At 38.5% G+C, this 15955-nt stretch overlaps 1 protein-coding gene across 2 annotated transcripts in view; it reads left to right on the forward strand.

The window, feature by feature from the left end:
- nbas (NBAS subunit of NRZ tethering complex) overlaps positions 1–15955 on the forward strand; it is a 263105-nt gene that overhangs the window by 140472 nt on the left and 106678 nt on the right. For both annotated transcript variants that reach the window (XM_017493334.3, XM_047152214.2), the window contains exons 41-42: positions 10804–11036; positions 11440–11550. In XM_017493334.3, the coding sequence (XP_017348823.2) occupies positions 10804–11036; positions 11440–11550 (344 nt within the window). The remainder of the gene's footprint in view (positions 1–10803; positions 11037–11439; positions 11551–15955) is intronic.

Here is a 15955-nt window from a genome sequence, read left to right on the forward strand (position 1 = left end):
GACGCGACCGTACGACGCGATCACGCTCTTGAATCGCAACAGTAGATCTCTATAGAGCGATCAATCACGGCACGACAAAGCGAATTTTTTTTTTCTTCCCCGTCACGCCGCACTGAAACGGGCCGTCCAATTAGATTTTAGCTTTAGATGACATGCCCGGAGCCACTGCCGTTGCACAAAAGGGCAAGATATGTGACGCTATAGCACAGATAGCTGTTTTGAAAGCAAGAAAGAAGAGTATTCCGGAAGAGACAAGAGAATGGACGTTGAGTACTTGGTATCATTGGTGTCTGAAAACAGAGAACATTTCGATAAGTCACAGCGACTACAAAAACATGAACGAAAAAGTTATTTATTTATTTATTTTATTTATTTATTAGATATAGTGTATAATTATAATCCCCTTTATTCTTAATAATTCTTCTTATTATTATTCTTTCATCTATTTATGCATATATCATAAATTTGATACTTTTAGATTTTAAAAAGTTTTATTTTATGTATTTATTTGCTTTTATTTATCTTGCACAAATAAACTAGTTTTGTCCCACTACTGTGTTATTACATTATATTTCACATTATTTTATTCATACTAAAACAGCTCGATGGTGCTGTTCACAAAAAAAAAACAAAAAAAAAAAACTTTCTGCCTCCTTTTCTGGGTAGAGTACACACAAAATAAGAAAAGTTAGTTCCTGTGCTTACATTTACATTTATGGCATTTGGCAGATGCCCTTATCCAGAGCGACTTGCCCAAGGGCCCAACAGTGGTATCTTGGCAGTGCTGGGGCTTGACCTCCTGACCTTCTGATCAGTAACCCAGATCCTTTAACCACTGAGCCACCACTGCTTCTTAACAGTTTGTGTCGTGGTGCTATGTGCCAACATTTAAGTGATTTCTTCTTCTCGATGAAGACTAGTTTGTTGCGCCCCCTAGTGTGCAAGTGTAAAATGCATTCTCGGTCAGCGCCACCTATTGTGCAGGCGGGAATTAGTTGAAGGCGACTGATCGTTTCTTGTTCGGTGTGAAAGGGCCTTTAGTGTAAAGTAAGGAGATGTGTGTGTGTGAGGTGTGTGTTAATGGCCTCGTTATGTTGGGACCATTTTTACTAGCTATCAGCTAGGTCTTAATGAGCGTAGCCCTGTCAGACTATGTGTGCACTGACTCCATGATGAAATGCACATGATACTGAAGATGAAATGATTTCTAGGTTGTCACTTGTGTACAAGCAAGACTGCCATACCCTCCCCACCCCTTTCCTCTCTCTATCTCTCTCTCTCTCTCTCTCTCTCTCTCTCTCTGTCTATCTATCTCTCCGTCCCCTGCTTAACAAGGGGAAGTGTAACGAGCTCATTAGTGAGACCCTCAGCTGTGTTTCACATCTCCTCTCACCAATAGCCTTTCAGAACCTGTTAGTGCATGTTAGCTCAGGTGCTAACCTCCCATAGAGTGAGTGACATCTCTGATATTAAATAAGAATTTCTCACGCTAATTAGATTGCGAACCTCCTTAAACATACTGTCTGTGTGTGTGTGTGTGTGTGTGTGTGTGTGTGTGTGTAGTTAGACTATAATGTGCAGCTTTTGAGGACATTGCAAGGAAGAGCGTTAGCAGGGCATACTGTAAATGTGTGTGTGCGTGAGAGAGATAAGATATTTAATTCATTTCATTTCTTAGTTAATAATACAGGAATATTTAGTAAATTATACATCTGTTACTTTTCCCCTATCCACCCTTCCTCTGAATCCTCTGCTCTATCACTCTGTTCTCTCTCCTAATCCATCTATCCTCCAAGTACTCCTCTCCGTTTAAACCTCCACCCCCATCTTTCTTTCTTCTTCTCTTTCTGTGAAATCTCCCCACTCTTGTCGTATCTCCTGTCCCCTGTGTGTTTATCCATCTCTTCATTTTCCAAGTCCCTGCTCTTATCAGGATTACAGGCGGGTACCCGTGTACACGGCGCCACCGAAAACATACGCCTCTGCAAACGCACCGAGTTGCACGTGAACCCGAAGCGTGTTAATTACACCCTGGCAGTGCGAGAGCAGCGCCGGCTTCCTCTCGGCCCCCATGATGTCGCACTAACAGCAAGCAACGGTTTTGCTAATGTGCATTTCACTATCGTGCGAACGCCGGCGTCTGTGCTGCCAAATACTCTGTTTGTAGCTTTCGTTTACTGAAGCCTGTGTTTGAAGTAGATCTTTTGACCTGCGTTACTGTACTTAAATAATTAGTTCATTAGTACGTCTAATAATTAGGAAGTTGACTGTTATTTCTAATTAGCAATGATGTTTGCAGTAATGTTGCAGACTGTGAATGTAATAGCATGAACATTAAAGAGCAACTAATGTAAATTTAATGAGAATTATTATTTTTTTTAATAAACAACTTATTGTATTATCTCTTAGAGCAGTGGTTCTCAACCCGGGGGGCGCGGAGAGATCGGAAGGGGGGCGCAAATTGTTTTAAAGAAAAAAAAAAAAAAACACAGACAGCGCATCATTTGGGGACTCGGTGTATTTTATTGCTTTTCAAATAGAATGCGTATAAATGAAAAACCCCGTGTTCCCTCTCCCTCTGTATTTTCTTTTTGCTGAGGAGAGGCGGAGCTTAGCTGCCTTTTATCTAGCTGTCAGTGCAGACCAGTGTAGACAACTTAGCCACTTGTTGGACAAACCTTAGCAACTTTGCAAATGTCAGCAGTTCTGTCCTGCAAGCACGAGGTCTTGCTTTCCCGCTGCACTCTCACCTCTCTCTGCGTCTGCTCTGTTCAGTGACAGGCTGAGAGCCGGAGATTTAACAATGTCATGGATAACAAGACGTGCCCTTCATCTCAATTTACATCATTCATATGCCAATGTTTTTAGAACGCAAGATGAATGTAATGCAACATGTTTTACATGTAAAATAGTCCACGTTATTACAGTCTAGTTCTCTTGTTCAAAGTAGTTCTAGTGTTCAGAAACATTTTTGATCATTCATGTTCTATACCTGTCCGTTAAATAGTTTTATTAAAGTTATAAAAAGTCATAAAAGTTATGAAGAGTATTTTTAAAAAGTACAAAAGCAAAGAAAAATCTATCTATCTAAAAAAAAATAAAAAAAATGAAACGATTATAGATTACGTTATATATGGATAGATTTTTCATTATACCTGGTCTCCTCCAATATGGGGTGGGTGGGGCTTTAGTTACAAAAGGATGAGAACCTCTGGCTTAGAAAGATCTTTTGATATTTAATGTTCTGATGTCTAAATTTAAATGGAAGACGTATTTCATTAGTAGTGTGGATATTATTTAAACAAAAAATAATAGCATTGATAAGAGAAGAAATTGGGCTTAGTTATATACATCATAACAAAATTCTATTCATAACTAACAAAGTAACTTTTTTTTTCCCCTTTAAGACCTATGTACATTTTTACCATCCGTAAGTAAAATTAAGCTTTCGATGCCCAATATGAACAAACACATTTAAAGAACCTATTGGCAGTTATTAAGTGATAAAATTCAGTTCCAATAATATAAGTTATCGTGATTTAGAACAACTTTTTGTCATTTAATTTGTTCTAATTTATGTTGTCAATTCAGACAATTTCATTAACATTTAAATAAAACTAACACGTTAACAAATTCGATTGCGTTCTTAAGATTACGTCAACAAACAACAGTTTTGCTCAACTCTAGACAATTCTGCCTACAGCTATATGTAACCTTCAGGTTTTGGGCTAACATCCAGATCTTCCGACCTTCACACAGTTTGCATTTTAACATCGGATTATCTTTTTAACCTCCCAGCCCCTAGTATAGAAAGTTTTTTTGTTTTGTCACCCCCCCCCCTTCCCCCCACTACATTCAATAGCAAAACTGTCAGTTTCTACATGAACTGCGATCATAAAACTGTTAAATGTTCTTTCTTATCTCTAATTAAACCAATATTAAAGGGGAATTCCCCAAATATATTGATCGTTGTTGTATTTATGGTACTGTAGATTTTATACCAAAAATCTCATGCTGAAATGTATTCGAAATGAACAGTGTTGGGTAAGTTACTCAAAAAAAGTAATCCATTACAGATGACTAATTACTGCTTTCAAATTGTAATCTGATTACATTACTGATTACTGCATGTAAAAAGTAATCAGATTACTAATTACTTTCAAAACCTACAAAAATACACTACAAAGTGAAACTCGGTTCTTTCAGGAATTTTAGCGCTGATCAGAAAAAGTTGGGTTTCTACTGAAACTAGCCTCGGGTGTTGTCACCGTTTGCCGGACTACCAGACCAATAAAATATAAAACTTTTCTAACTAGGCTAGTTTGGTATCGCTATCAAAGGGGAGGCAAAACTAAGCTATGGGTTTAGCTGCTACAGTGCCGTGCAAAGTGCACGTAAACTGGAACTCGTATAGACATTTACACACCTTGTATTCCTGCTAAGCATCAGAGGATGTTACTGTTTCAGTTTCAACCCCTTTACTGGTTTAAAAATAAATAAATAAAAATCTACGTATATCCATTTTTCCTCACGCTGACTGTGTGAGCTAGCGTTTGGCAGAATTGAGACCAGTCAGCCAATAAGACACGAGTGTTTCCACGTATTTTCCTGTAAACCCTGTCTAATTGGTCTTGCCTCTGTTCACTGAAGATATTCTTTTATTAAGATCAGTAACTGTAATCAAGTTCCAGACATTTGAAATGTAATGCGTTACATTACTGCGTTATCAGAAAAAAGTACAGTAACGTAATCTAAAAGTAACTCCGGAAATGAATACTGAATAACTGACGTTTCGGACACACTATGGCCAAATCCTGTGTTTGTTTACTCCGTGAATGGAAGTAGATCCCTAAGAAGCCACATATTTTACAGCTCACATTGATTTGTACATTCTCATTAAAGGTGATTCTGGCGAAATTGATTTCCCTTCTTCCTTTTCATCTTCATCTGACGAGCGTTCATATTTTAAGTTATATTCATGGGGGGAAAAAATGTGTAGTTTGCCATGTCCACTGATGATGTCACTAACATTACGGTAGTAACAGTTTCAGTGGATCATCAGAATCAGGTTTATCAGGTGAAACAGTTGCTTTGCAAAGAATCATTGCAGACTAGCTCAGAATGCAGAACAGTCATTACACCCATTTATTTCTTTCACCAAAAGAATATAAGGTTGCTTTACCTTATGCAGTCGAGCCCTGGTGTGTTTTCTCCATCAGTGTGAGGCTCGATCAGCCCTACTGAAGGAAGGGAAATCAAACGTGGCGTGCATTTATCTATCCATTTATTTATTTGGTAGATTTTTTTTCTAGACGCGAGCTGTTAAACTGAGCCAAAGGACAGAGCTGTTCCTCCGTTCTACAGGAATGCGACGTGTTTTGGATGAATAAACAAAAAGACATAAGCGCTGATGGTATACACTCAGAAAGCAGAATAGTAGGCATATAAACACCCCAAATAGCTAGAGGATAAACCGTCGTTTGTATTTCTGGATGTTTGCATGCTTGAAATTGTGATTTCTGCCCAGGTTCACTCCTGTACCAAACCAGCAATGCATATCACTGAATTGTGAATTGAATTCAGTGTGAATTCTTGGTAGAATACGAGTCTTCTGAGTTAGGGTTCTGTTAATTACTTATATGTGTGTGTGTGCGCGTGTGTGTGTATATATATATATATATATATATATATATATATATATATATATATATATATATATATATATATATAATATAATATAATATAATATGGGAAAATTTGAGAGGAGAGCAGACACCACTGGGTGATAATACATAGTGGGGTTATAAGTCACTACTCTTCTACAGCTGTATACTGTACAGTACTAAGTGTTAGTCTTGGAATAAGCCCCAGGATACTTTTTTTTCCTGATCACAGCAGCAGGTCTTGGGTCCGGTGTCAAAGTGCAAATCTTTAGGGTATCAATGTGAGTCCATTCACAGTGAAACTGAATGACTATGTTTACATGCACAGCAGTAATCTAATTATTGACCTTATTCTGAATAAGGTGTTTACATGAGTCGCTTTTAGAATACTCCTTACCGCATACTTACCATTTACACGATTATTTCTCCTACCATATAATAGGTAAATATATATACGGTTTGGGACGCAGCCGTGCTCTCTTGTTTGCCATCAAACGGTTGAGCACTGCCGTGTGCGTACGTTTCCTGTCACACAATGCGGTGAAATCTCCCACACGACGTGAATAGCGTGATTAAGGTGTTTACATGTCTGTAACAGACGTCGATAATGTGATTAAAACATGAATACTCCACGTCTTCATTCGATCTGTGTTTACTTCAAGTATGACTTTAGCCGGATTAAGGTCATCAGGAATCGCTGTTTACATGCTAGTTTCTTAATCAGAGTATCGTCTTAATCGGGTTAATTTCGGATTAATGTTGTCCATGTAAACGTACCGAATGAAGCACAATATAGTCGAGCGCAAAACTGTCTCTGTGCTTGTACAACAGTCACCTCTCAGTTAAACCCCATCGTGTTGGTCATTTACATGACGTTGTCATTTTGTAAATATTCCAGCCGAGACATTACTGTTTCATTTGAAATAATGTACTAAACCGACTAGCTCGTCATGCTTCAGAGTTACATCACATTAGCGTATAGTGTTTAGACCGTCATATAGCGTTTAGTTTTTTTGGCAACCAAAACAAAATGTTATTTTTCTAGAGACATTAGTAGGCCGTGGTTCTACTTGCTGAAAAGTCTACTCGTATACTGTTATGGATAGAAATGTAGTTTATTGAGAGTTTTTCAAAAAAAAAAAAAGGGTGGGAGGGGTAGTATAGATTGCAGTTTCATGGAGGGATTTCTACTACCGTTGAAATACCTCAGTTAAATAATGTATCGATTTAAATAAGCACAGAGTGAAAGTTTTTGATAAATGATGCATAAAAGCAGTTCTTGATCTCTGAGAATGTTGGTCCGTGCCGAAGCAAATATTTAAATAAATCGCTCGTAATGTTAGTTATAAAACGCACAATAATTTTGACGTGTGACACGTTTGAATTATTCAGACCCTTAAAGCTCTCTAGAGTAGTTATAACACATTTGATAGAGCACTGCTAATGCAGTGTGGTAATAAAGGAGATTTAACAAGACTTGGTTTGAATTTATAGAAATGAAATTTCAGTAAGTGCGACCTCTAACCCTGATGCTTTTTAACCTCTTAACCACTCCTTTTTAATGTGAATTCTTTTTTACATTAATGTGTTAATGGCACAGTGTTATTCTGTGATAGTCTCAACACCCCCCCCACCCTCCACTGTCACTTGCTTTTCTGTGAATTCAATCTAAAAGCTTTTTTAGTGCCGTGTAATTCAGCCAAGTGACGCACCGGCTTCTAATTTTAAGAGTTGCACGTTACAGGATCAGTGCCATGTACAGCTCTTTCGACTGAGAGGAAGGGGGGAAAAAAAACACCCCGTTTAGCATAATTGGTAGTGCACACATAAAACAGTTTTCTAATGCTTGACTGAGTACAGAGATTGGGAATCACAGCCCAACATTCATCATAGCCTTCATAGCCCTGACACACACACACACACAAAGTAATGCAAAACATCTTTGTCTTAAAACCAAATTCAGGGTCTAGTTTAAATGCTTAAAGCAGAGGTTTTGATGAACGACTTAATATTACACATATGCTAGTGTTAGGAATCACTAGAATGCTCAGAGTTTGATCCATGATGTTATCTAATTATACTTTTGTTTACCCAATGTATAAAATCATGCAGATACAGGTCCAGATTCTCGGTTAATATACACATCAAACATCAGAATTGAGGGGGAAAATGTTATCAGGGGTTTTGACCATGACATGGTAGATGATTTCAGAACCTGTTGATTTACTCACAGAACAGTCTCTAGAGTTTACACAGGATGGTGCGGGAAAACAAAAAACATCCCGCGAGCTGCGGTTCTGTGGACGCCTTGCTGATGAGTACAGTATCTCAAATAACCACCGTGGTGAGCAGAAAAGCATCTCAAACCTTGAGGCAGATGAGCTACAACAGCAGAAGCCCCACATCAGGTTTCACTTCTATCAGCCAGGAACAGGAATCCGAGACTCGCCGAAACTGGGCAGATGTAGATTGGAAAAACCTCATCTGGTCTTTTTTCCAATCATCAACTGCCCAGTTCGTTTGTCTCTTGAGCTTCCAAAGCCGATCCGTTAATGTGAACTTGCGGAGCTCCTTATACGCCTGCCTGGTCAGGGTTGCGCTGGTGTATACTGTATTAAGCCACCAGTTTGTATTTATAGTTATAAATGTATATTTTGGGAATCCCAACCAGCTAAATTCCGCAGAAAATATTGCTTGCAGGTACAAACAAAAATAATAACGACACGAGTAGGATTTAAAAGAAAGAAATAAATAAACCTTGCATATCTCTAGTTGAGACCAATTATGCACTGCTGGAGAAATGTTCGAGGAAGAATTCACAGCCCTTGCTGATAGTTCTTCATATTTCTGCCTCTTAAGTATGAATCCATTCAGATTGAACAGTTAATATGTTAAACAGATATAAACAGGCCTACTGATGCGTCATACTGCCCATGCAGTATGGAGGGGGGATAAGTATTGGACGTGTCGACATTTGTTTCAGGAAATATATTTTCTAATGAGGCTATTCACTTGAAATTTTCACCAGACATTAGTATTAACTCAAGAAATCCGGAAATATAAAGAATTATTCACGACATTAAAGTCCATAAATAAAGTTGTGTTTAATAAAGTGGAATGACACAATGACAACATTCTGAGAATCTGGAGAAATCTCTGTGCACAAGGGTGGAAATCAATAGTGCGTGAATATCTGATGAGATATTCATAGTCTTCGCAAATTTTACGTTGAGGAACATCATTCTGAAATTGTCGATGCAATTTGTAGACACTCTGAAATTGTTCCACATATTGTAAATGCAGTTTTTGGCAGATCGGTGAACCTCTGCCCATCTTTACTTCTGAGAGACTCGGCCTCTTACTTTTCCAGCATTTTGTTGCCCCGTCCCAAAGTTTTTGAGATGTTGCAGCCGTCAAATTCCAAATTACCTTTTTTTTTTTTTTTCTTCTTAAAATGGTACATTTCCTCAGTTTAAACATTTGATATGTTTTCTGTGTTCGCTTGTGAATAAAATGTGGGTTTATACGATTTGCAAGTCATTGCATTCGATTTTTATTTACATTTTACACAGCGTCCCGACTTTTTTGGGGAAATGACCCCAAATGGACAGCGTGTATTTTCTGAAACCCTAAGCCCTGCAGTTTTTCTTTCAAGTTCCAGATTTCTAACTTAGGACTACTGTAATATTTGAACATTTTTTTAAATGTCAGTAACATGTATATGCAGCGTACTGTACAATACCTTGCGCTGTATTTACTAGTCTAGTAGGAAGTGTGATGTTTTTATAGGACATCATGCCGGGATGGCATGATGCAGCCCGATATACAGTATTTGATGTACGATTTTGCATGCAGCTGCAGAAGACACTCGCCTGCGACATTCACTAGAAGGCACGGCATCCATGCCCATCAAGTTTCCAAGTCGGGGTGTAAAATGTTTAGTGACTTTATGTACAGCGATGTTAAGCACACTAACCTGCCCTGTTTCTCTTTACAACGTTCCACCGTCATCGTGATTGTTCTCATGAGCTGCGTCTCAAATCAAAACCTCTGACTTTACATTTAAATATATGTACTAATCTAGAAAGTCCAGAAGACTGGTACTCAAAGCAGACCTTTCGGTACGTCCGAAGGCTGCATGAGAGGCTTTTAAAAGCTTAACTACAATGGGAAAACGGGTTGGCGTCGAGGCACGATGCTGGCGAAGACGGGGAAACGTGTCCCTTTTTATTGAGCTACAGAAGTACGCATGTCGGGATAGTGAAGAAGAATAGAATACTAACATGTAACCTCGACATTTAAACGTGGCTTGTCTGGATGCGACTCCCAGTTTCAAAATATTAGCATACAAAATCTGTCTGATATTTCTATTCCGTGAGAGTTCTTCTCAGGGCCCTATTTGTAAATCAAGCGACCCCTAGTTTGGGAATCTCTGGAATAACATCCAATCCTGTAGTATGTAGTGCATTAAGTGCGGAGAGAGAGAGAGAGAGAGAGAGAGAGAGAGAGAGAGAGAGAGAGAGAGAGAGAGAGAGGGAGGTTGTATAAGGATATGAGACACACCACCCATCAATGCCTCCTGATATTTTCAATGATATTTTCCTCTACTCTGCTCTCATTCTCTTCTCTTGTCCTTTGCTCATTCCAAAGTCTCTACCAACCACTATACACACATTGTTTCTCATGTATTAATAATGCAATATTGCATAAAAAAAAAAATATGTACACACACACTTTACATGAATGTGGATCCTCGAGCTAGAAGGTGTTTACACAGTTCAGAGCACAAATAAGAGAACAAGGGGACGAGGTTTTATAATTATTTCATGGTTCATTTCTGAGCTATTTAATATTATTTGATGCAATTATAAACTACTAATGCTAATATATATCTTCCAAGGAAGTGTAGTGTCGAGTGTATCTGCTGTATTCTTCTGCACTTTTAAACGTTTTTATTCAAGCTTTAGTGCGCTTGAATAGACTCTCTTGAACGTACGCTTTTGAATCGGATGCGTTTAATCAGATTCATTGGTGCGCCACCATTTACAGCGATAGTGAATCTGCTTTGTAAGATATTTCGATGGTCAAGGCAAGATGTGTCTAAATCGATACTGTTTCTCTTCCGTGTGTGTGACTTCAGGCTGATCCGAAGGAGCTGATTCGCCTCGTGACCAAGCATGTGACTGACCACGAAGGTTTTGATTGGGAGGACAAGGAGCTGGAGGCTCTGATTGGCCAGCTGCGGCTATACAGCGAGCGTCTGACGGATTTCACTCAGGCCCAGGTGCTGCGGGGTCTCGGCCGAGGAGTGGACGTGCAGCGCTTCAGCAACGATAGCCACTACAAAAAAGAGACCATCCTCGGGCTGGCCGAGTACGTGCTGGGGTGGGGTTGGTGGGCGGGCTGGGGGAGGGGGTATGGTTATATTTTCTACACCAATCTGATGACCCAGTGGTTTAATTTGGTATCACTGTCCGACAGCTATACACTTGAGTGTTGTTTATTAGGCTGTTTTTTTTTTTTTTTTTTTGGTCCCGGGGGGGCCCAGAAGCCCTGCTAGTCACAAAATCAGTGAATTTTTTTCTGTTCCATGTTGATCTCTTAATAAAGATAAGACATGACATAAATACACTTTATCCAAAAATCTGAATATATTTTCATGTTTCTAACTGTAGTGTTTTGCTTTTTGAACTTTAGGTGTTAATATTACTGTATTACTCTAGTACTGCAACAGTGTTACTACTAATACTGAACTCTGTGTGTCTGTGTTTTATAGGACTTTAGATGAGAGTGTGTATGGGATCTCTCGCTCCTTGGCTCAGCGCTACAGTATTCCACTATGGGAGGTGTATATGACACATCTCGAGTTCCTCTTCACTGACAGCGGGTAAGCAAGACTCCTTAAAATGTGCACACACACATACACACATAGAGATCATAGTCAGTCCAAAGAGAGTTAATTGACTTATAGATGCAATCAAAATTCTTCAACCCCCATTGCAAATCAGGTTCATTTGTCAAAATTTACCGACTTTCAGCGGTTTACAATGAACAGATCAAAAAAATTTTAAATTGAAATGGTTTAACACAACGAACGCTGGAAGTGGAAGTGGTTTCCCCAAATTTAACTGAAAATTCAACTGAAAATGCAACTTATAATGACTATTATGAGATTTTCAGTTCGACGCTCTGTAGCCATCAGAGTTTTCACTGATGGTGCGGTAGGCTACACAATGACATCTTGTCCGTGCGTTGTTTGGATTGTGGGTATACACTGCAACATATAGCATTAATATTGTGGTTTATTTATTCATTGTGTTTCTAGCTAGGATTACTGTGCAGAAATCCACCTATTTTTTATTTTAAGTATACCATTTAATTGAAATGGTGTAAAACGGGCTTAAGAGGAACTCTAAATTGAATGGTGGCTTGTGAAAAGTTAATAATAATAATAATAATCTGACCGTTATTATTATTAGTTTATGAACATAGAACTTTATTATAAATAATAGTGGCTTAAAAAAAATCTTGTGTAGATATTGACCGTAAGGTTGAGAAATCGTCAAACAGCAGCCGTGTACTCAACTGTACATCATTATATATATGATATGTTATTATTTACTGTATACCTAGTGTAGTGAGCGAATATAGTGAATAGGAAGTCATTTGGGATTCAACCTGTATGTGTTTGGGCGAGGGTTAAATAAGAACTGTAAACTCTAGATAAATATATCGGCACAAAGAAAACCTCAATGTGGATATACAAGAAGCAGATCTGAAACACACGCGCACACACTTTTTTTTTTTTTTTTATGTAATCTTCCACATGGTAAATTTGTCACTAAAATGTTGGCAGCATAACATTGACGTTTTCTCTCTTTTTACGCCTCGCCTTATAGGTCTGTTTTTCTGTCTCTCTGTCTCTAAACACACTTGTTTTGCTTGTTTATGTGACTAATTTGCTCCTCTTTACTCTCTCTGTATAAACACTCTGATTTGCATTGGCTCCGTAGAGCAGATTACGTGCACGAAACCGATTTACCTCGTGTGATATTTTTTGCCTGCGCCGCTCTCTTTCCCTCCCTGCGAGGCTCGCTCCGCGCTCATTAGCATGCAGGAGCGTTTGTTTCCCCTCATTCTCTGACTACAACATGAAAAAAGGAAACGCTTTTCATAATCTCCCTTCAGTTAATCTACACAATTTATATCTGCGGCCCTGAATTTTCACCAGAGGGCCTGTTTGCAAACTTTCGCAATTATTCACGAACTTTTGTCGTCGCCAAATAGCCTCGTTACGACCGAGGAAACGTAAACATAAATATTTGCCGCACTGCGTTTATTTACACCGACGAACATGATTATAATTAGATGGGCTGTTTATTGATGATAGTTCAATAGTCTAATAAGCTTGCTTTCCACAGTTTATTTGTCATTTATATTTGTACCGCAAGATTAAATACATTTTCATGCATAAATAGAACTACTGGAATATTGCACACGTGAGAGATGAGTTTGTTCATGAGGGATTAATATCCATTTTAGTCCAGTCTGAGTGTGTTACGTATGTGGGTCCATCTGATTTTATATTATATATTTTTATTTTATATTATATATTTTATAATTATATAAAATTGCATTTCGAAGGTGCATTAAAAAAAAAAAATTGACATTAGGGTTTTATATATATATAAAAGTATACATACACACACACACACACATCTCACAGAGACTCAGCATTTATATTCAGTCCCTCCAGGATGTTTTGATTTTGCAATCACAGAAATTAGCACAAAATCAAACTCAGCAGCACTACAGAGGAGCTTGCAGTTTTTCAGAATTACCGCAGATTCCCCACAGATTTGGGCCAAGTCATCACAAAGCCCTCCTCGATTCACGTGCATCTCATACGAGTACAGCAAAAAGGTCTCCTTTACCAACAAACATCACTGCGAAAGACAGTGCAAAACTATTTTGCGCAAATACTCCTTCCGCAAAAAATAAAACTAAAAAGGCACAGCAAAATCAAGCATCTTTGGCCACAACAATCACAAAATAAAAACCTCTGTGCAGGAGAGAATATTAGAGATACGTTTTTAAAAAGGCTGGTGATGCTCACGGCTTTGCGATTTGTGGCAACGTTTAAGCTGTAAGGTTTTTTTGTTTGTTTGTTTGGTTGTTTTTTTTTTTTTTTTTTTTTTTTTTTTTTTACAATTACAGCATCAATGCTGTAGCAAACAGAGGAGTTTGGTGCAGCATGTCGGCTTTCGGTGACCTCGAGGTCATCATCGTGGCACCGAAAGCCGACATGCTGCACCAAACTCCTCTGTAAGCTAAAGAGAGTTTTAACTAGCTAAACATGTCAGTTATAATCAACCCCTCAGTAACAATGTGGGTCAGATATGTAGCGTTAGCTAGCTAGTTTCTTGATTGTAGATTTTAGACGCGCTACGTTGGTTTGTTAAAGCAATATAAATTAGGCATGTCTGCACGCTAAGTTTTGTGCCTGGATCAGTGATATGATTGTTTACTACGTAGCTGAGAGGAAATGTGTGCTGATAATGACCTGTATCCACAACTGTCTTCTGTTGGATTGGAAAGGTGTTCGATTCGACAGTATGCATTAAAAACGTGGTCATGAACATGTCTTTTACGAATCCGACACCCAGCAGCAGAATGCGACATTCTAGAAAGCAAATTCTGATTTGCATTTAAAAATCACTACAGACTACAGACTCCTGCTATGTTTCTGCAGCCAGGAGGCGTATCTGACGTCAGAATGACGTGTCTCACTCGGGTTCATCTACAGATAAGATCTCCGCTCCCATGTAGTTCATTTAAAGGATGCTTGCTAATGCATATGTTGCTCAGACGCAGAGTAAATGAAAGAAATATTCTTGTCTTAGGATGAATCCCATTGACCTTATAGTGCATTAGATGTTGCAGAAGCAATTATGTTACACTCCGTGTAGTTCACGTAGGAAGCCAGTTTGGACTTTAATTAACCCCAGCCTGACAATCAATGCTACCTTTAAAAGAAATATATATATATATGAAGAATCAAACCTTTGCTTCCATCCTTGGTGTAAGTCTCTCTCCTCTCTATTCTAGCAATTCTAGCAGATGAAAGCTTGAAAGTAATAATTATCGGCCGATTGGACTGACTTTACTGTAAGAGCTTTAGTGTAGTGTACAGCTGTAATGAAAATAAATTCGCGAAGGTCCAGCTATATAGAAATATTTTGCATTGAATAGTTTGCAGAAGCAGCTGTCACGACTGAATGGCGAAAACACTCAGCAGTTAATCCTTAACCTTTATCCTATAAATCGGACACATCCGTTTGCTCAGAGTGGTCACGTGACGTCCGTTTCGAGTCTCCGTCCGGTCGTCTTTAAGCATCGTACTATTTTATTTTTAAAATAAGCCATGTCAAAATCCACGAAACGGATTTCCTTTTCCAACGAGCCATCTTCGGATAAATATTTGACATAAATCAATGCGATCGGCCACAACAGTTGGTTCTGCTGCAGTATTTTTCGATTGTGAATAATATGCGAGGTCCGAGAGAGAGATTTTAATAGCCGTAATAACAAAAGCATAAATATTACTCCAATTTCAAATCAAGATCAAAAAGTAACTCCTCCTCCGCCACTATACAGAAAATCGAATTGTACCACCGCACTAGTGTAAAAAGTTTCTATCTTTCATTGCTTTATAACGCTTAAACTCCACAGCAATTCTTAACTTGACAAGTGCTTTAAATAAAGATGTAGTCTCTTGACCACACCTATTTTCTATTCTGTTCTTCTCTGTTTTATAAATTATGAGCTTTGCCTGTCCGAACAAAAAATTGAGCCGCTGCCATTTAATCTTTTGCTTTGGATTATACCCAGCCCCCAAGATAAAAACACCTGGTGTAAACTTTCTCCCGCATTTACCGCACAACAAATCCAACACATTAAAAAAGCATTTGACGTCTTACACCCTCCACGAAGCAATGAAAAATAGTTTCTCTGGATCCACAGAACACACATTTATCATCGTTGTTTGGATTAATGACTGAAGCAAATGTGTTAACAGCCAGAGCCCCATGTAATATTCACCAGATCGTTTTGTCAATGGTGGTTTGTACAGCACCCTCCACACTGGCTTCATTTCCTCTTTCAACCTGAGTTTATCCCTCCACACTGTATCAACCCTCCCATTTAGTGTTCCGTTATTAAAAACCTTCACAAAACGTTTATACCTCACTTTCCCTTCTACTTCATTCAACTTTAAGTTTTGCAGTCTGTCG

This window comes from Ictalurus punctatus, chromosome 2 (assembly GCF_001660625.3).
Source record: "Ictalurus punctatus breed USDA103 chromosome 2, Coco_2.0, whole genome shotgun sequence".
Taxonomy (NCBI): domain Eukaryota; kingdom Metazoa; phylum Chordata; class Actinopteri; order Siluriformes; family Ictaluridae; genus Ictalurus; species Ictalurus punctatus.